The sequence below is a fragment of the Ixodes scapularis genome, unplaced genomic scaffold (genome assembly GCF_016920785.2).
Source record: "Ixodes scapularis isolate PalLabHiFi unplaced genomic scaffold, ASM1692078v2 PGA_scaffold3__209_contigs__length_174095766, whole genome shotgun sequence".
Classification (NCBI taxonomy): Eukaryota; Metazoa; Arthropoda; class Arachnida; order Ixodida; family Ixodidae; genus Ixodes; species Ixodes scapularis.
In genome coordinates, this window is record NW_024609868.1 from 36862033 (window position 1) to 36884429 (window position 22397).

Sequence of the window (22397 nt, forward strand, 5' to 3'; positions counted from 1 at the left end):
GCAAGCTTTGACGACTGATATCACCTGTCAGTGTGGATGTTAGAGGACAAGGAACACCAGCGAGCAAAGCAAAATATATCAGGAGGTCCCCATTTTTCAATATTTGTTAGCAAGGAGTGAGCCGTAACATTTATTTGAGAAAGTCTGGTCAGTATAATTGTCTTCGGTGCAGCTACATTAGTGAAGTAAAGATAATCAGTACCCTACACTTACCAGTGGGCTACCATCTCACGCAGTGTTCATAATGTGACCTCGACCGGAGTGTGACATTGACAACCAAGTAGAAGGACAGGGTCTGTCCTTGCATGCCAGGAATTTTCAACATTGTCAAAGGAAAAATAGTCGGTTTACTGAAAGTGTAAATTATATTCAGTTGAAGCATACTAATGAACCTGTTCATGACACTTTTTTTTTTTTTTTATAATTGAAGCATCTAATATTCTGGCGTTGATTTTCCATTTCATGTGCTGGCAAGCTGACAGGTTGAAGAGGAGTTACCACGATTACAGCACTGCTCGCCTGAGACTTTTTTTAATAAATGCGGTTTTCAGCCAGGAGGTAGACTGGCAATGCTGAGTAAAGTTGTGCATAACTCGGATCACTCAGAGTTATTTTTAATGATATCCAAGCAGTACTGCCATTCTACACCGCGGTTTTCCCCCATCTGAATCATTTTCTTGTTTCACCTTTGTGCGATATCTCTCCTGTGTAGACCGGGTGGTGCACTGCTCTCCAGATAGTTATAAATAAATGTTTGAAATAACTTGCTTCTGTTTCACATGAAGCAGATAGAATGTAACCTAAAAATTACCTGTAGGATCCGGTGCATCAGGCATGACCAAAAAATGGATAGAGGGCATTTTCTGCCAATAAAGGAATGGTGAAATAAAATTAAAAGAATTGCTTCATGATTGTGCCCTGCAAATAAGCAAGTAGGTCTCGATGTACAGGGTTTTCCACTGTTGGGGTGCAGACGGCACTGCGTAGCTGACGCTCGGTGGAGCGCCGCAGTTGGCTGCCTTGTGAATTGGGGCCGATTAGCGATAGCCATTGTCCAAGCCTTTGCTGCGTCGTCTGCTACATGAGCAGCCGACGCGGCAATTACTTCGCTATGTGGCGAAGTAATTTTTTCTCGTGCGGGACACTTGCTGTGTGCCGGCTGGTTTACCTTTCTCAGAGGAACAAGTTGTGCAGAGCACTTGTAGATCAAAATTTCTGAGTATCATGTGACACCAGGGATGTAAGAACAGTGCTTGCTTCGCCTCAGAACATGGCCGCTGTGCCGACACTGTAGCAGATGACGCGGGGGAGGCTTGACCCCTGGCTCTCCCTGAGCCTGCGCACTAATTGGCCCTAACTCGCAAGGCGCTCACCTGCGGCGCCTCGCGGAGCGCCGGCCACGCAGTGTGGACGACCCTGTACACCACTCATGTTTGTATACCTCCCCAAAGAGAAACTCGCATGACAAAGACATGGCCAATGTTTCCAAAAAAGCAATCGCATTTTATTACCTTCACAACATACATGACGGATTCACATACCTTTAGTGCCTTTCAAAGATCACATGGCACTATTGACACTTTGTCAATCAACGAAGGAATCAATACTTCAACATTTCTAACATCGCCAACAATATGTGCTATTCCATGAAGCAGAGCTGTAAAAATGCTAACGCTGCAACAGTAATCACAACAAGATAACTTGTAATATTCAGCAAAGCTAACCAAGGGTCCAGTAATGACCCAGGGCTCACCTCAACCATCAGAATCTTCCTTTTCCCAGACACTGGCAACGCCGCACAAAGCCAGGCATGGGTGGGTACTAACCCACGGATTCCTCTTTGTCTGGCCCCTATCCTCTGGCCTGTCCGGCATGGGTGACCCTGGCCGGCATAGCCCAAGAGGGTCATTGGAACACACAAACCCCTCCACCACAATAAGGTAAGAATCCTCTTGGGGGGGGGGGGGGGGGGGGCGGGCAGGCAGGCAAGTGAAAAAATATCTGCAATGTGGCAATAACTTTTCATACATTGTTTTTACTAACTTCTGTCTTCGTTTATTTTATTGTTATGCTGTTGTGGTCCTGCTATGAAAGTTTGATAATAATTCTTCATTTGTTTTCCTTTTGTTGCGAATAGATCACAGCCCTTCCCTTGGAAGTTTGTACCAAAGAGCAAAAACGAGCAGGGTTCCGGTTTATGTGGTCGGAAGGTGTGGACACTCAATTCATAGACACTCCGTTGAGCGAGACACTGGCTCCCTGCTCGTTTTTCCTCTTTGGTGCAAACTTCCAAGGGAGGGGCCATGATCTATTTGCAGCAAAGAGAAAACAAATGAATTATGGTCAAACTTTCATATCAGAACCACAACGGCATAACAATAAAATAAACGAAGACAGAAGTAAGTAAAAACAATGTACGAAACGTTATAGCCACATTGCAGATACGTTTTGACTTACCCTCATATGTTTGAGCCCCCAGAGTGGCTTTCAGTGACTGTGCCGAAAGCCAGAATACGAAGTGTCGGGAAACCGGCCCCTGATGGCCTTCACCACACAGGATGGCAGTGGTCGCCTGTTGTGCTGGCCAGGGCGCCGCCACAGCCACAGGACGCACTGCCGGTAGGCGGCGTAGCGGTTGCGCCTGAAAGAATAACCACAATAATTTTCTGTGAGACGCAATATCACAACCTTTTAAAATTGCAGATTCTGGGCTCTACCAGCAGAAAAAAAAAAAAAAGTGCTGCAACGGGCCTCATGCCTGGAGCAGCAACCTATCTAAAATAACCCGAGGAGCAGAGCAAGTTCTAGATTGTGTCCATTATTCTTCCCACAAATTAAATTGACATGTGTGAACATTATATTATGTTGCTAATTGAACCGCAGTAGTGTATACTCCATGTACAAGAAAGTAGCAGCGGTTGTGGGGCACAAGTGCAACCATTTTTCGTTGTAGTTCGGCATCGTGTAGTAATGGGCCATAAATCATCACAAAGAACTGTTAGAAAAAGTAAATTCCAACAGACCAGATTATCAAAGCCTAACATGCGCAACAATATGCATGTCACAAACCCTAAAATATGCGGCAGCACTGTTCATGCTGACTCGATTTAACTACTGCATCTCTTTGTGGCAAAGAGATGCAGTAGTTCACGCCAAAGAGACGGGGCATTGCTTTTATCATAATTGCTTGCACGCTATTAATAAATAACCTTCGGATAATTCAGAGAGGGACTTCAATGAAGCTAAGGGAAATTAGCTTTTTTGTTGTTTTTTATCTAGTGTTCAAAGTCTCGACGCACCATTTCGTCTGGAAGCTGCACCTGCCGGAGTGGAATCAAGGGGCAATGATCAAGGGGCACATTCCGCCGTGATCAGCTTTTTTAACGACACAATTGCAAGCCCGTCGCTGCTACCGAGGAGAAAATGGCCATATCAAAACTTCAAAGGCATCCCACGGGGGTCTCGAGTGGCGCAGCAGTCAGAGGCGAAACTTGAGCGCACTACTCCAATGGGTGTGAACGCTGCGTTCAGTAGTGTACCCTGAACGTAGCGTTTATGCATGTTGTGCCAACGTTTGTTGCAAAAGTTACGCCCGTTAGGTCCATAGTGTGAACATAATATTAGTGATGGGACGAATCACCGGAGATTTGGATTCGGACAGATTCGGAGATTCATCAGATTCGTCGCTGGTTGCAGACGGCAGTGTGAAAATAGTGGTAAACTTCGCGAATGTGGTCAGTTGTGCTTTCCTTAGGTACTGGTACTGCAGATAACCAGATTTCGTCTTGCTTATTTCAACATATGGTATGTACTAAACTGTCGTTCTAAACCCTGGCAGGCGCCAAGGTCCAGCTGAGCTGATCGGTGTGGTTGGCGTGGGCCTAACCAATGCACGGTTTCGCTTCCTGTGAGGTTTCGCGGTGATCGGTATAATGTAGCAGAATGCTCTGTATTATACATAATGTGACGCAACGGACAATAAATATATATTCAGGCAAGAAAATGATTTGTCTGCTTCTCTAGAGTTGCGTATGTCTGCACCTTTAAGGCGCGAAAACTAGATGAATGTTGCTCGTCACAACTTCGACTGCGTACCGGCACCGGTGGCGAAGAAAAACGTTGCGCTGTCGTTTCTACGTTCTCGGCAGCAAGTTTTTTTATACGTGAACTTTATTTGACGAAAAAGAAACACAACCCAGGGGTGTCCAACACAACTTCATTGTTTGCAACCAAACACTAACTAAATGGGATAGCATTAAACAGGAGTTTCACATTGTTTCCCGTGTTTCGATAGCAATACCTCAGTGGAAACACGTTGGAGATAATCGAATCGAACATACTCACTTGTGTGGTTGTGCGCCACTATGACAGTAATTATGGGCACAAAATATGTCTGTACCGAAGAGCACGTACGGCATCGATCTCTTGCAGCGATGAAAAAATGCGCTTGCATTTCTATGTGTGTGCACCAAGCATGCCTATTGCGTTGTAATTTAGAATCGAAACCAATTTTCCCGTGATGTCTGGCTACCGTTCTCGACAAACATGCGAAATAATTTAAACAAAGCGGAACATTTTATTTATTACTGTGATATTATATTACAATATATTTAGTCCACTTTGTAGAATTTAGTGAGTATAATATCATGAAAAGTTGAAACACTCATCAACGTGATTTGGCAACCATGGCAACGCTCCGAATGTTTCCGAACTTTTCCGAATCGCTTGGGATTCGGCTACTTTTCCGAATCTTTCCGAACCTTCAGATTCGGATAAAGATCCGTCCCATCACTAGTGATAAGCTAAACTGGACCTAACCATCTTACGAACTTGTTTTGAAGCAAGAGATACTGATGCAGCCATCGAGGTTTTGAACATTTTACTTTATGATGACCCACAACTTCACAATGAAACACGGCACGAAACGCAAGTAAAACATGCGATGCAACTACTAATGTGACTTCAAATTTGAAAAGTAACGTGCGTAAGGCTCCCTGAAACAGATAGTAAAGTAGCTGTCTAACGTTTTAATGCTGGCGCCGGTTTGCAAGTTAGCCGAACAGCAAATTGCGGCGCTGAACTCACTCGTGCGCTGTTGTGCCCATTCCGCCCTGGCGGTAGTGGCGCATCATGAGGTAGGCGACCTCGAGCACCCCCGGATTCAAGCACACCGTCTCGAAATTCGGGTTGCTTGTTAGGCAGCCAGGTTGCCTCGACGCGGCGGCGGGGTACTCGCGGCAGCAGACGCACTCGTCAGCTGTCGGCATCTGCGCGTAACATCCGCACTGGCACCTTTGAGAAAGAAAATAAGAAGAAAACAAGCGCAAATGACACATACAGCGGTAAAATAAACAGCGTATCACCCACCAGTCGGTGTTGCCGATCCGCCCCGTCTCGTCAAAGGCGCCGTCTTCGTCCTCGGACATGGCCGCCTGCTCGTCCTCAGAGCCCGAACACGACTCCGATGCGCTGCTGTCGTGTACATCGCACGTCGGAGTGGCGTCGTAGGAAATCATCCCCAGGTCGGCTGTTCGCCGAAGAATGTCAAGCTCTAACGGCGTCACGTCCTCGAGCGTAGAGAACTCCGCCATGATCGAAGCCCGAATGACAAAGAAGTTCGGCCGGTGCGGCTACCTCGGTATCGCTGCGCGACGGAACGTCGTTCAACGCCATTGGCCCGAGATCGTTTTGATATGCGTGCGATGACCAATGAGAGTGGTTTCGTTTCCGGGTGGATCCGAGGTTTGTAGGCCTTCATTTACATTTTTATTAAAGAAATAATCACCGTATAACTATATTTTTTGGCTTTTAGGGATACTTACGGCGTCTTAATTCAGTTGTCATCATCGAAACACGAACTCAAAAACCACTTGAGTGCCCCTTTAAATATGATGGATAGCTTCTTCTTGAAATGTGACTTAAATACAGTGGACTCACCGTTACGCTGTTCATTCAATGGTGAAGGTTTTTAGTTGAAGAGTGATATGTTTCCGTCTTCCCGATTTAGAAGTTATAGTCTGTGTCAATCTGTTAAGTGGGGCCATGAAAGCTCGTTCTTACAAGGCTTCGTCACGTAAAACGTTTCCCTTCCGCCTCGGATGCAATCTAATCCTATGCGGAGGGCATGTTCGTCTGCTTCTTGCGCAGGGGGTACCGGTGACGTCAGAACGCCGAGCCCTGATTGGCTGATCGCGACAGTCTATCTGAGCGTCGTCTGCTCCTTTGCAACGTCGTCTGCGTCTGTCTTACCTTTCCTGCGACTTTCGGAAGCGCAGAGGCCAGATTCACGAAACGATCTTACGCCAAAAATGTGCGTAAGACAAAACTTAAGAACAAATTCGTATTCACGAAACGAAATTTTCGTAAGTTTTGCGCAGGTTACGACGAAATCCTATGGGCAGCTCCGAAACTGTCTTACCGACTTCTTACGATCAAATCAGCATGGCCGACAGCGTCGCGGTCGCGACGACATATGGACGTTATTTTTCTACCTGCGCTTCTGACGCATCCCGACCTTAAACAGCAAGAAAAAATTAAGAAGTACTTGAAACAGACCATGACGAACAAGAACGCTGGATCCACAAACACCCGGGAAAAGCTCCAACGGCCACGATTCCACCGAACGCAACCATACGAGCTGGGCGGTTAGGCCTCGCAGGCACTCCGCGACTCGGCGGCCGTCTGCCCACGACCGGCTGGCGTGCTAAATGGAATATGCCCGCGCGACCCTTGTGAACCCTTCCCGTATTATACTCTGATCGCTGACCTCAATTTTAGATTAAGAGGTCAATTTCTTCCTCTTGTCCTTGCTTCCCGAGGCAACGGTGACTCTCGCCGGTGAAAAAGCGGTGAATCTCCGACAGACGCAGGAAAGGTAAAGCAGCCATCGCTTTGAGTAGCAGACGTAAAGCAGACAACGTTAACTGCGCCAACCCGCCGACGCCGTTAAAGAGTGAGGGGTCTCGCTGCACACGAATGGAGAGAAAAAGTATTTGGGAGGGAACTTGCGGACACTAACACGCTCACTCTCGGTTCTTAGCAAACAAACCTCGGCGCCCCGGGACACCTCGCCGGTGAGTCCTTTGACTTCCCTCCTTGATGCGCGCCTGCTAGTTGTTAGAGAAAAACAACGTACCGCTCGAGTTATTTCGTCTGCCCTCTCTTAAAGGCGAAGTCGAGTTCGCTCCGAAAGTCGCAGGAAAGGTAAGACAGACGCAGACGATATTGCGAGCAGACGACGTTGCAAAGGAGCAGACGACGCTGAGATATGGGGTCGCGATCAGCCAATCAGTGCTCGGCGTTCTGACGTCACCGCTACTTCTTTTCCCATGCGCAGAAGACGAAAATAAGCCCACTTGCGAGGCGTATTCTCCCAAGAGCACTATAGAGAGCGTATTCCCGGTCATTCCTCTCAATGAGTCCTGTTCCCAAACACCCGAAGAGCCCAAGTTATTGCGCGTTGCCACTTAGGGGGACTGGATATTTGCTAGGCAGAAGCTTCGCCAGTTAGAGAAAGGGATGACGCGAGCTTCGTAAGATGTCTACTTTCACAAAAAAAGGGTTGCGGTATCTGCTCGTAGGTTTATTCCCGAATAAACTTCCGAAGAAAAGGCTGCGAGGCAAACCGCGAGCGGCACCTGCTTTGCTCGATTCCCGTCTTTTCCGACTACAAAATGCTCGTTTACTTAACAAGGCCAAAGATACACAGGAAACATCCTGGGACCTTGACAAAGCATTTGATATTAACCATTTATTCGTTTTTTCACAATGGTCGAAGTTTACGGTTTGACCTTACTTGACGAAAAAGCAACAAGGTTGGGGATCTGTTTGTCCTGTCCTCTCAGGTTTTGAAATGTGTTGACCTCGCTTGTGATGTGCCCTTTGCCTTGTGTCCCATTAGCCGTTCATCCTTAAGCTGACAGTGGGGTGGAAGCTACGGGCTCGTTGGAGCAGTAACACATTCATGTTTCGCCACGTCACCACGCAAAAGAAAAGAGACTGGTCAGGTGATCAAAGGAAGGTGGTTGATTAGTTCTGGTGAGCTCGTAGCTCCCACCGCACTGTCAGCTTAGGGATAAACGAAGCAGAGTATAGTCGCGCTTACATGACGCCGTGAATCTGTCTTGCCTGGAGTTCGTGAGCCACGGCCTTCCAGCGATGTCTTTACATGTAATCTTTTCACATTCTCCTTTCCAGCCTACATTTGTGCGTCTGTCAAGTTCTTCGCACGAAGCTGTGCGCTCAGATGGCTGTCGTTTTTTTGATCCAATGTCTCTTTCACGACATTTCCCCACGAAAAATAATTTTTCTCTTGTTCTAAAGCTCGCGAATGAACTTTTTTTTTTAAATTCGGACGAAAGTTGTTTAAAGAGTAATGAGTATTTTTTTCCAGAATTACTGCCGAAGAGTACTTCATTGCACTACTAAATTACCAGCCTTGAAAAGTAGTTTAATACATTACTCATTACCACGAAAAAGTAATTTTTTACTGTAATTTTATTATAGTAATGCCCTGGCTGTCATCTCTGGGCTAAGAACAGAGAAGCAATTAGCAACTCGCACGACCTATAGGGGGCGCTTGAGCCTATCAAAATGACTGTCATCTGGATGATCATCGTAAAACAGCAGTACGAGGAGGGGTCTGCGACGTGTAAGTGATTATAGTTTTGCTATATACCAGCAGTACTAGATCCTTACTTTCTGTCTTCACGCCAGAAAGGTGTAGGCAAGCAACTCTATTTTGAAGCCGATCATCCAGGAGCTTGGGAGCACGATTCTCAGACCGCGGTACCACCATCGCTGAAAGTTGCGAATGATTAAGGAAGCGCATATTTAATGCATGTTTACCATAAGGTACGCTAAATTTACTCTACCTAACGTAGTCTTCATAGGAGGCAATGAATGCTATTACAATCCGACGTAGTTTGCAGCAAAGTACCGCAGAAAACGCCGCCCCGATAATATTATCTGGCAAATTTTAACTATTTAAAGAAACACTCAATTTTAGTTTAGATGCGTATGAGTATGACGGTATATAATTATCAAGATCATTACGTGTTTTTTTTTGTTGTTGTTGTAAATTAAATTATGAACAAAATCAAGATGATATCACGGTGGCTCTTAGTACCCAATGCAAAACAATAGGTTGTGCCTAGGAATAGAAAGTATGCGTTCGAACATAATTAAATTAAATTTAAGTTGTAGTATTGCCGTAGCTATTTCTTTAGGAGAATAGACATATCACCTCGGCAGTTGTTTGGCAGAAATGAAATTTGCTACAGCTTTTTCGCTGAAAGCAACCGAGAGGGGCGCACGCAGCATATGTCCCTGAATGTTGGGGATAGCTTTTACATCACGCAAATCGGCATCGTAATAAAGCCGAGCGCTTATTACGTAGCATAACATCAATTTGTTCTTTTGTATTACGTAGCATAACATCAATTTGTTCCTCTCATCAAGGCAAGCCTTGAAGAGAGAAACAAAATTGATGCGGCGAAATGTAGCGTCAAACAGAAGCAAATAGAAGAGGGGGAAGGACACCGACAAGCCTCAAACCAGTCTTTTGATATTTGACAGGCTTTGTAGAATGAAGAAGGCTAGGATCAAGCACGAGCGTCATGCACGCGAGGATATTTTTGGCAGACTTCCAATCACTCGTGCTTAATTCACGAGCACCCAACGAGAAACCGCCTGCCAAAGGTATCGTCGCGAGCATGCTGCATGTTTTTGAGGCTTGTCGCTGTCGTTTGTTTCTGTTTGTCGCTCTAGTGGGACTTGGGGGTAAGAGGCAGGGGCGCAGAAACATGATACGGAACAATGGCGACTGCTGTGTCGTCAATGGAAGTCATGTATAGCTTTTGCAAAACAAGAACTGCAGTAGAGGTTTTACTTTAAATTCTAAAGGAAAGGATTCCGTGAAAAACTCATTAACATAGAGCAATTTATCTTGGTGGATTTGGAGTGGTTTTGAAGCGTTTATTTGTTGATTCCTTCCGGCTCGTGCAAGCACGCGCTAGCATTCGCCGCTTTAAAGACGCATGAAAGGAGCGCCCTTTGATCCCTCTAAATAGACCGACCTCACCAAGCGTTCGGCGCATGCGTGACGCCGCCATAACTTTAGCTCGTAGGAGGCAGGCAGCAGTGCACAAGACGGCTCGTGCCGTCTCATGCTCCACACGCGCAAGCTCCAGCTAGGTTGTTGCACGTGCAGAAAGACGAAAGCTCCCTCGACGCATTGCGGCAGCGGTGGCGTAGTCAAACTGGCTGGTGAGATCGGTCCGTTCGCGAAAGGAGTGGCCCGTAAGTGCTCATTTTGATTTTCTGATAACGCGGAAGGAAAAAAAAAACATTGTCAGTGCCCCCCATTTTTGGTGTGTGTGTGTGGGGAGGGAGAGGGGGGCACTGACGTTTAACAAAAGAAACCGTCTAAATTCTGATGCGCCTTCGCAAATAGTGCAATAAGCGATTCTTCTTCTTTTCGTGCGGATGGAGCTTTTGCTGACGTTTTGATATTGCAACAGGAATTGTCGATATGACACTGAAATATGTCGATCCAGCAGTAGAAGCCAAAAGAGACGCATTGCGGAAGGTTCCTATATTGCCTTCAGATACTTCGTGTACGATTCTCAAAATGACCCCTCCCTCTCTCTCTGTATGTATATATGCCTTCTTTTTGTTGAATCGCTTTATTGCTTCGTGATCGAGCCAAAACCGGAAACTCTGTCGTGTTATCAAAACATAGTGCATTCACGCCAACCGAAACACTAACAATACTGGCAAAACAACAACAGTAACAGCCTTAATCGAATTGGGATCCGACAATGCTGTTTTAGGCCGCGCAACGTCGAATACTATTTATTTTCAGGGGCATCAATGTAAACAGGCCTGGGAGGCTCTGAATACACAACTTGGTTATTGCTTGGCTCCAATGGACACGCAACCCATGCGCCCGCCCGACAAACCAAATAAAAAAAAAAAAAACATGGAACACGCCATTTTATTAACGAGAATGGCGTTACGAGGTTTCAGACTTCTTCCTAACCAACAGTGCATAACACAATAACCACAATCAAATAATTTCTTTTTTGTTTTGTTTTTCTTTCTTAACTGGAAGGCTGTTAAAGCTATTGCTACTTCTATGGGACGGACTCATTCTGTTCACTTGCTTAAGGTGGTAAGACATGAGCCACACTCACACTGCTCATGCATCATACAAAAGACAGAGTGTTTGGTTTCTAGACATAATGACAGAATCATCTTCGGGCACGCACCAAGCATGTTCTCAATATGTTTGCTTCATACATTTGTATGCTTTGAATATCTCTGCATACAGTTTTGGTGTTATCAATATGGCAGAGCCGACATGCAAGGAAGCAACACGCCTCCGGGTCTGTGTCTGCAGGCTGTCTTTTTGTATACAATATATTCCCGATCGGAGCGCGACTTTAGTGTTCCGCACTAATTACCTGTTTGTAGGAAGTTCATAGAGAAAGAAGGAGACAAAGAACGAACGAAGATTGTAGAGAAATCGGCTGTTTTATAAACGGAGCGGTCTAAAATGCAGGAGATTTAAAAATGTTGCGTTCGCGCTAACAGTGTCACGCACAGTAGGGAGTTTTCGTAGATCGTTTTCGCCGTCCCGCTACGGTACCCGGAACTCTACAGCCAAGGCTGTCAGCGCGCAGGCGCAGTAGCAACTTCTCCGTTGCGGAGGTCTTAGACTCTTAGCGGAGGAGGAAACAAGGTCTACGAAAACTCCCTAGTACCTGAGGGGAGTATACCGACGTTATTTCGAAGACTTTCAGCGTGCGTCTCGTGGGCCTGGTAATTCAGTCATTTATCTTTTTTCCTCGTAGACGTAGCTTCTTTTTTTTTTTTTGTGTGTGTGTGTATGCGTTTGTGTTTGGGTCGGTTATATTTTCGAAAGATTTAGAATAGGGGTCCCCAAAGTTGGGGTAGGGGGGGGGGGGGGGGGGGGTTGCGCTAAGAAATAGAGGCTCATCACTGCGAACGCTCCCGAACACAAGCAAACAGCGTCTAGCGTTCCTTTTTTTTTTTTTTTTTTGGCCGGGGGGGGGGGGGGGGGGGGAGAGATGGCGCTGGCCTTTAACGCAAAATTCGAGAAATAGCGTGAGGCCCCTATTTGCTCGAGGACCGGATGCGTTTGTAAAACATGGCGGCGCCCTTACCGCTCCCTTCGGAGCAAATTCCTCACGGCTGCCGTATTAGCCACGTTCGCTGCCAGTAAATGGTGCAGCCGGCTTTCGCGTCGCTTTATCTCGCTGAAATCACGAAGAAAGTAGCGGTGAGCTCACCACATTTTAGATATCGTTTTCCGATTCTGGCCTTTTCTAAGCCTGAAGAGACGCGGTAACCGTTGACATGGCAACGTCTCGCTACTCCGAAACTCCGAGTGGATTTTCTTGTCTCGATAGGCCGAGCGTTCGTGGCAGGCTACCCGTAGCAAAAAAGCGAGTCTTCCAAGGATTCCAAGTCACTCCAGTTCGGATCTAAATAAAGCAGCTGCTCGCAAAAAGTATGCTCGTCTGCGTTCGTCCCAGTTTCGACATAGTTGAAGGTTCATATCTTCGGCGACACGCGGTCAACGCGGCACACGAATGCCAAAAACAATCCGAGAAGGAGCGCCAAATTAGAGCGCTATGCATTGCATTGTTTATTTAATTACATATTTTCATATACCTACCGCGCCTGGGGCGTTATAGCAGAAGGAGGGGAAAAAAAGAAAAAAAAACATTAAAGTTAAACCTACCGGGCAAATGGAAACGGAACAATGACTACATGCTAATATATGCCTACCCCCCAACACACACACAGACACACACACACACACACAGTCTATAATATTACAAAAAGGATAAAAGAAGTAGAGATAATTTTTGAAAAAAATAAATACATAATTTCTTGTAGTGTTCACAATTTCGAAAGGTAAGGAGTTCCAATCACTTATTGTATTAGCAAACAATGAGTTCATAAATAAGGAGCACTCTTTGACTTTAAACGCATGGCCAAACCTAGGAGCTGAAAACAGCTCGAAATATTTGTACTGATTTTATACTGGCTTTTATTTTAGCCGGGCTGATTTAGTTTTACCTTAACTAATTTCTGTAAACAAAAGTACTGGCTAACCGCGTATGTTTCACTTTTTTTTATAATATTACGTTTGTTAGCCGCATTGGCGCTCCAAGCGAAAAACGCAAACGCGCCACGCTGCGTTGCGAAATCCCTTTTCCATACGCCGGCGGCGAGAACCTTGTCGCGTTCGGGTTCCCCAGTTATCTATTATCTCAAAAACGGAATGACATCCGAACGAGTACCACTGCACTTTTCTTTCTTTGTTTTCTTCTCAATCTGCGCCAGCACAATTTCTGCTGTTGTTGTTGTTTTCGCGACTACATCCCAGAGTTTATTAGACAGCAAGGATTGCAACTGACGGGCGAAGTTACCCCTGCCAAAACCTGAAGTCAATCCGCACGGTGATTAAGCAACCCCGTCTAGTGGGCGGCGGATTAAACGCGACAAGCCGGCTCTTTTCCCAACTCTCTCTCTCTCTATATATATATATATATATATATTATATATATATATAGCAAACGCCCGACTGCTCCCCCCCCCCCCCTTTTTTTTTTCACCGCGAAAAAAAAGTACAGGAAGAAGAAAATAAGGGAGTTAATTACGTGCTACTTTCAGGCGGAAGTATTTGTCCCCGACTAAGTATAACTAATTTCCCCGGAACTTTAATCGCGGACATAGCCAATTACGCCTTGAAGGGAAGCCCAGTGAAGCATCGAGCGAAACGTCCGGGCTCTTAGGGCCTCGCCAGGATGAGGAAACGCCCTACTCCGCTTAATAGGAGGGACCCGTCGTTGCGGAAAGGGATCGATGAGCCCGACGGTGGCCGTCGGTTCAATAATACCGAATTTACGACTACGTTTTCGTCGGGTTATTTGGGACAGCAAAAAATTACCGGTGTAATAGGGACATGAAGTCGCGGTGTCACACTTCTCGTATACATCGCACAAACATTACGGCGTTCCCTGAAGAGACGCGAGGGCAGAATTGTCGGAAGACACGTCTCCGGCGTGTTTGAAGCGCGCTTGCAGCAGGTCTGCGGACAGTTATTTTTTATTATTTTTTTGTAAGCAAAAGGGGGTGGGGGGGGTGGGGTGACAAGAGTGTTATACGGAGAAAAAATACGGCCTCGGATTTGGGCATACGGCCGTCCAGTACATGTTCTAAAAAAAACCGAGTAAATGTTTTGGGTAGGTCTCATCCCCCCCCCCCCCCCCCCCCCACCAAAAACAAAAAAAAAACACCTTTGCTGTTTTTCAGATTGTTCTCTGCGTCTAAAAAATATATTATTAAACACTGGCTATAAATATGTTTAGTATTGCTCCAAATAGTTAGATTATTTGCATTGCCTCAGTATTTTCAGAGTAAACATTTTTTTTTTGTATCTGTATATAGCTTTAACTTTGTTCTATTTTTGTTTTATTTTTACATGAGCTCACAATTCGGGCATTAGTGACGAATAATTATTTTAAAAAATATGTTGACCAATACAAAAAAGAGTACCTATTTAATTTTAACGTCAGCGCTATGGGCGGTCACCGCCCGAAGCTATTTTAAGATGGATTTGTACGGCTCTACATCAGCGATCCGAAAGGCACGTCCGAAAAGGATATGACAGGAAAATTAAATTCGATGAAGTTCGGTTCTTTTTTTTTTAACAAAATAATTTACGGTCTGGTTTTTAAACGTAAAGTGTCACAAAACCTTGTAATAAAAAAAAAAAAAAAAAAAAAAAAAAACACGCGATCACACAGCGAAGGTACGTCAACTAAACTGAGCGGAAAGTGCTTTTGCTAAATTTAGCGAGGAAACTTGACTGAAGTAATTTCCGGATGTCTTGACGTTGAGCAACGTTTCGCGCTGAATTTAGGTCATGTGACGTCGCCTAACACCGCGTCATGTGAAGTCATGGGAAGTCACGTGACGGGATACTACGACGTGAGGCAGGGATTTCACGGGGCCAGCTGACACCGTTACGTCACGTGGCACTATGATATGACGCCATGACGTCAAGTTCTCCTCTAACACCATTACCTGACGACACGTCGTGTGCTCACGTGACACCGCTAATCGTGGGGGCACCAACCACCTGGCAACGTCACTCGCTGGGGCACCAAGTCCACAAATCCAGAAGCGAAACAAGCGAAGGAGATTCACAGATCGAAGCAGATCGAAACAGATCGACACGTCGCATTCTGCGTCCATTGCCTCCATACAAAGTATCGAGGTCTTTGTCATAAAGCGCAGCTCTTAGGCGCCCATTTCCGGGTTGAGCGGCGTCGGCGTAACTGCGCGCGTTGCATTAGAGGAAATTTTCCCCCTAAATTTAGCGGGGAACATAAACCGGTAAAATTTAGCTGGTTAAGTTTCCCCGCTAAATTGAGCGCGGAAATTGACGTCACGAGACCTCAACTCCAATTCAGTTTCCCCGCTAAAATTAGAGAGAAAATTTTCGATAAATTTCACCGCTAAATTTAACGGGAATATTTCCCCGCTAAATTTGCCTGAGAAATTTTCACTAAATTTATCGGGGAGTTTAGCGAAAATTTCCCGCTAAATGGGAGGGCAGCAGGCGAGAAGGAGGGCATACCCTCCCCTCCGTACCCTCCCATCCTCCTCCTCAAAAGCTACGCTCTAATTCGGCATTACAGAGAATTGTAAACAACTTTAATTTTTGTTTTCTTTGTAATTACAACAGAATAATACGTTGGGCCATAGCCTCCTATATAGAGGAGGCTATGGTTGGGCTAACTGGACTGTCGCTGCAACTACGCGTGGCGCAATAAAAAAAAGAACGAGAACCAAGACTCCGCTGCACTGCACCTTGTGTTGTGTAATCCCTTTTGTATGTCTTTTTTTATATGGACCATTTGATTAAAACGCTGATAGTCGGCAGTTGAGACAGTATGGGATAGTGTAATACCTATCGTTTGTAGGGTTTTGTTATTATTTAGAATTAACAGAAGAATTTGTCTACACCGAATGAATGAACAATGCAAAAATAATAATCGCCAGAAGTTCGCTGGATCCGTCAAATCTAGTAATTATTTTATACTTGATTATCGGTAAGTCTTAATTTATGCTATAGTCGTGACAACTTTAGAGGCCTGTCATAATAACTCCCTAATATAATTTGGATATTTTGTTTTTACACTATATAAGAAAAAGGTCAATTGAAATTAGGAAATGAGCCCTTCTTGATAAAGTTATCAACCGCAGAACGCGTAAGTGTGCCAATGAAGTATGATGATTAGTTCACTAAGAACCTTTCAAAATATTCGCCTTACCGGGCAAATTTCAAATGGAGAATATGTTGCTCGTCGTCCAATTACGTTATAGAAGTTGTTAAAAGCAAGAAAACTAAAATCTTCGTGCTATTCGATGGCGAAGTTAGTCTACCTATGGTCGGTGACAGATTAGTAAAGTGGAAGCTCTCTCCCACCTCTTTCCACTTAAGCAGAGCGAACGACGGAGAGGAGGTAACCTTCTCTCCATCGTTCGCATAACTAAAGTAGAAAGAGGGGGAAGGAGCTTCTGCTTCGCTCTTAACCTGTCAACGACAATAGTATCCGCCCTACCTAAAGCAAGAGAAAGAAAGCACGGAAAGCTTCGCGCACGAAAAAACATAAGAGTGAGGCTCGCCTTTTCTACGACCACGTGATTCTCAACGCTACGTTGTTAGGTCCTCTCACGATGATTGGCTACCCTCTCTAACTGCGGAGACTAACGTCACTTCTGGTTAAGACTTCCGTCGCTCGTTCGCATGAAGGGCGAGGATAGCGCGGAGCAGAATTAAGTTGCCTGAGTTTTAACAACACGCATGGCATATTTTAACGATCAACACCAAATCCCCAATTAGATTGTGCCTGCTGAGGCAAAAATTTTAGAACTTAATTAGTAGATGTTGGGTAATTTATTCGCTAATTATGACTCTATACTCGTGCCCTAACGGCTGCCGCGGTCGCAAACATTATGGCGAAGGAATGATTTTTTTTTTAGGCGCCAGCTTATAGCAATGATTGCATCCTTAGCGACCATAGCAAGCGCGTTCGTTGCGCGCGGTGGCTAAGCACGCTGGAAGCTAGGAGAGTTGGCCCAGTTTGCCAGCTGCCAAACGCGTGCACCAGGAATCAACTGCCCGTGTTTGCACGGGTCGCGTGTTGACTAACCGTAATGAGTGACCCCACAGGGTGTGCCCACGCCTATGAAATTGCATTCTTGGCGTCGTATAGAAAAAAAAAGGGGGGGGGGGGGAGAAAGAAAACGCGACGTTTTGAAAAGACGAGGCGAGGCGGCCCGTGCAAGAAAGGTTTACGTTGAGCTCGCGTGGTGGCCGCGTTTTTTATAAAAGGCAATGACCTCAAACGTCGGTTTGCTCAATAGATCCAAATACAGCTGCAATCTGTTTTACTACTTTGAGTTGTTGTAGATTATTAATGCTAGTTATGTAGTTTAACAATAGTAACCCTATGCCCACTAGCCTTTTGTTGAGGTCTAAACATTTTGTTTTATTTTCTATATCATGAAGAAGCTGTGTCAGAAAGAAAATGAAACAGTTGTTATATTCGTACCACATCCCTTAAGCTGCTTTCCCATCATGCTTTTTGCAATATTTCGTTACCAAGATTTATTTTTAAACTTATTGTGAGTAGGGCCCACAGAAAAATAAAATAAATAAACAACGAGTTACGTAAATGTTATCTTAGGAAAACAAAACTCCCATTCATTACGCCAAAATGTCTCACAAATAAACGGCGAAAACAAGAATCCACGAACGACATATTCAGCTGTTTGGATGGGGACAAATATATTGGTTGAACAAATAAGAACAAAAAGATTAAACAAAACAGCTGTATTTGTGCCTTTCGCTTGACTGTGTATTTTAGTCTCTCAACTTCAAATCCAGAAATATTTTGCTGGATTTTCTCGAGGAAACTAAATTATTTACGTCTTTATTTCATATCTTTAGGTAACTTGAAACGTATAGTGCGTGTGTGTTTAACCAACCTCTTGCACTAACACATATCTTTGTTCTCCGAAACCAACATTTTTTTTTTTTTTGTATACGTCCGTGTTTTTGTTTTTTTTTCTTTTTTTATGCGCTTAGTGTACGCGTGTCATCGATCTTTTTTTTTTTTTTTTTTTCACCACTATATTTCGGTCAAAATGTTGCACGTTTGGAATTCTACAACGCGCGGTTCATTGGAACAATAATAACAAACAAAAAACTAACGACCGAATTTACGTTGTTTAAAAATCTCCGTTTATTTTCATCATTTTTTTGTAGCTTCTCAGACGAGTCTAAAAACGTCTGATGTTCAACTTTTTTCTGCAATAAACTATACAGGCTACTTGCCAATATTGGCGTTTAGGTTACGTTGTCTCACCGATGTCTCCCAATCCAACAGCTTTTTTGTTTTGTATTGGATTTCCAATCGCCAGGCGCTTGCTGAAACTTGAATATCAAGGCTCTACTACTCTGCTCTCCGTGGATAATGGTGCTCAGCGCAAAGACCCGCTAAAATGCATCGTCTTCTATGAAAGCATCGAGCAATCAGACCCTCAGCTGGACAAATATGCCACATCGAAAGCGTTTTCACCGTTTTGAGGACGAGAATGATGCTGATTATCACGATTCAAAGGGCGTTGTTTGCTGAGCATACTCTATTCTCAACTAAAAGACTCTGCTCGAAGGCAGATGAAAGGAACTCGCCGCGTCGCACAGTGGAGAAGACGTAAAGTAGTTAGACGTGAATCTGTGGTCTACACAAATGAGCGAGAAAAAGTGGCACGGCCTTCAAATCCAACTAGAAACATTTTGATTATATATATATATATATATATACATATATATATATATATATTATTTTTTTTTTCTCTTTTTTTTAATTTTTTTTTTTTGGGGGGGGGGGTTGAATTGTATCTACAGCATCTGGAACTGCGTACATTTTCCACAAGAAGAAAAATTTGGTTAAGACGTTGAATTGGCACCACACATCAAACAAATATACGAACCGACCAAAAGATGGAAAAAAAAGGTTGCTTGGCGTCAACAAAGACGTTCTACGTCTACAGCGGAAAACCTGTCGTGTTTCTTTATGACGAATAAAGATTAATTTTGAAAGCAAGTGCAGGAAAAAATTCGGTCCCGAACAAAAAAAGTGTCGCCGCTCGCCTTTCAAAGCGAAGTGATATCTTTATTTTTTTTCTCGCTCTTTCAAGAACGCCCACACGTACCACCACCGCAGTGTGGAGCGACGCCCGAAAGACAATTACAGTTATCAAATATTATTCAAGATTCCTATTAATTTATCGCTTCACAAAAAAAAAAAATAGGGGTGGTCTTTTATACGTTTTGCAAAGCTTGTTTTTTGGGCATGTCAGTCTCAGTTCCAATTCAGAGAGGACAAACGTAATATTTGGTCCGTTTGTTTTTTCACTGGAGACAAAAATAAAGAACAAAAGGTGCGCGCCGTATGAAAGTCTGGGTTATAGAAGGAATAATAAGAAAAGTGAAGCACACTGAGAGCGAATTTATAGCTCCTGAGATATAAAATGAAAAACCCAAATTTTCGGATATGATACAACTAGAGATTATTCCAACGGGACTTTTTTTATTATTATTATTTCTCGTGCTTTAAGAATTATCTGTCTGCGGCACGTTAAATTTTAAATTGAAGCAAGTGTCAAACTTTAGTTGCTTCTCGATCTGTGTTCTTTGTGTCTGCTCATCGCGCACCCGACAAGTTGAATTTCTTTTTGTTTTTATTCATCCCGTATTGCCGGAATTCATTACTGGGGAAAATCATAAACGTTTTTTTTTTTTCTTAAAAAAACTGCAAGAGACACTTTTTTATGGTTTCATGAATATAGCGCAGGCCATTCGAGCAGCATTAAAAAGTAAAGGAGAGTAAAAGTATCATTTTTAAATACTCAATTATACAAAAAGAAATAATTGTCCCCAGAAACTTTCAATCCCATTCTTTTTTCTTTTTTTTTTTCTTTTTTTGCTTGACGCTTTAAGTGAGAAGGACTGATAGAATTTTTTTATTGGCTGAATTTCTTTTCAATTTGTAAATCCCCGTCAGAAATCACTGTTCTTAAAACTAATCTTTTTTTTAAACCTTTACACGTGTACTGCCGATATTTCTTTGTTCTCGTTTGCCTGCTAATTCACTTGGGACCAATAAAAATACGTTGAGTCTATATCAAAAGAGCTGTTCGTCTACATGAAAAGAGTTACTGGCGATTGGCTGTTACAACACACAAAACGCGTATGCCTGGAAAAGACCGCTTAAAAACAATCCCTCTTACGACCAAAAAGCTCAAGCTGAAATATATGGGAGGACGAATCCGCTTGATTAATTAGTGTCCAGTCTATAATACTATGACCATTACGCGTCATTGCCGGTCTGTGGTAGGTACTATCATTGATGAAAGGGTTCATAACATTGGAGGAGCGCCAATACACGACATTTAATGAACCCTGAAACGATTTTTCTATTTTCGCTAAGTACTACTAAAAAAACATTTCCTAACGTTAACAACTAAATAGACTTGCCTTAGTTTTTCTTCGTAGGAAATGAGAGACGCAAAAATGTTTATCCCCTCAACTCGGAGCAAAAACAGGCGGTCACGTGGCCTGGTACCTATCCTATGCCGCCAACGTCAATCATACCCAAGTGCTAGGATCGGCAAAGTAGAAAACGTATGCTCAGTTCCAGGCATTGTTAGAGTTGGGCTATTCTTATTACCGCAGTGGTTCTACACGAGCCACTACCTGGGAGTCCGCCGAGGCATTGATTTTTACGAGCCGAAGTCGAGTGCTCACGCAGTTCTCGTGTCCAATCCATGAGCCGTGCTAGACTGTCCTCAGGAGGGTGGCTTCGATTCCCCAATTACGTCATCAGGCATTGCGAGGGCAAGACTGAAAGAAATTGACCGCTTTTATCCTCGCAATTTCACCGCAACAAAGAAGCTTCTGAACCAGTAGCGGTCTGTCCCAATATACTTGGGCCAGAGTAGGATCAGTACGCCTCTCCAAAATCACGAGCATTTCAATTAACGATATCGGGTTGAAGTAAATGCAGTGGCGCTTTTTTTTTTTTTTCATCTCTACCCTAGAACTTCGCACTTTTACTACAACATTTTCTTCTAATGGCGTGAAAAATAATATTGCAAAGCATGTCATAAAACAGCCAAAACAGTTTTTTTTTTTTTTTGGGGGGGGGGGGGGGGGGACGTTTGCTTAATGACTATATTTGACAAGATATCGCCAAGTGAATCAGTCTCTCCAAGAACCTACACTTGCAGAACTGACTTTAAAAAAAGAAAGGAGAAACGTTAATTTCTACTTCAAGGCTTTGCGTCCTTTCTCCCACCCCTGGCAGTCGTTTGTGATTTGTCCGTAGATCTGCACTTGAAGTTTGGAAATACTCCTCGCTCACTTAATCTCCGACCCTTTTTCAACTCGTTTACCACCCGCCGTTTCGTCACTCGTGCGCTCCAACCTCGAACGACCGATACATCTGTTGCGCATTTTAAACGCGTTCTTTTCTAACCTCCACGCCGTTCGGATATTTAAAATTTGATGAAATCTAGCTGCCCCCCTTTCTAAAATCTGGCCCGAATTCAGTCTGTTCAAACTGTGAGAAGCAGTTTCTTCAATCACCAGCTGTTACCCGAAGCGTGCTTTGCCGCACGATCAATATGAATGATGGAAAGCCCTCCCTAAAGAGCGTACTTAGATAGCGTCGGTTTATTGCTCTTTCTTTTTGGAAAATATTTGCGATGCTTACCTCGAAATAACGAAACAAATAATATAACAACTTCCCACAATCGAAACGTAGAAATCTCCACACACGCGAATAGCCTCTGCGATAAGAAAACAGAACGTCATGATCGTTCAAAGCTACTAGCCATCCACGCGAAAAACAAATCCTCGTAGAACGAATTCCGCAGTAGTATGAGAGTATTTCTTAATATTATGTTATTGTGGCTAATATTAAAATGTGTGGCTGGCGCTACGTAAGATATATTCGTAACTCGTTTTAGCTGACATATTCTTAAGTGGCATTATACAATACTATATTATATTATTTGGCGTTGGCTCACCTGAACCTGCGGTGCCTAATCAGCGAGTAATCCAAGGCACCCCGGAGTTCCTTGTCATCCTTCAGGCACTTCAAATGGCAAACTCGTTCAACTCTGAGAGGCTTCCGACAGCACTAAAAACACAAACTTTGTTCAAGACCTAATCCGCTAAACGAAGCCATAACACCGCGTGCCGTGCGAACTTTCCTCTTAAT

The 22397-nt window shown here is 44.0% G+C and overlaps 1 protein-coding gene across 1 annotated transcript in view; it reads right to left on the reverse strand.

Annotated features, from left to right (window-relative positions):
* Positions 1 to 5081: 5081 nt before the first annotated feature.
* Positions 5082 to 22397, reverse strand: part of LOC115326240 — a 68246-nt gene continuing 50930 nt past the window's right edge. Inside the window, exons 2-3 of the mRNA XM_040216183.1 lie at positions 5368 to 5549; positions 5082 to 5292 (exon numbers count right to left, since the gene is read on the reverse strand). Of these exons, the coding sequence (XP_040072117.1) occupies positions 5082 to 5292; positions 5368 to 5549 (393 nt within the window). The remainder of the gene's footprint in view (positions 5293 to 5367; positions 5550 to 22397) is intronic.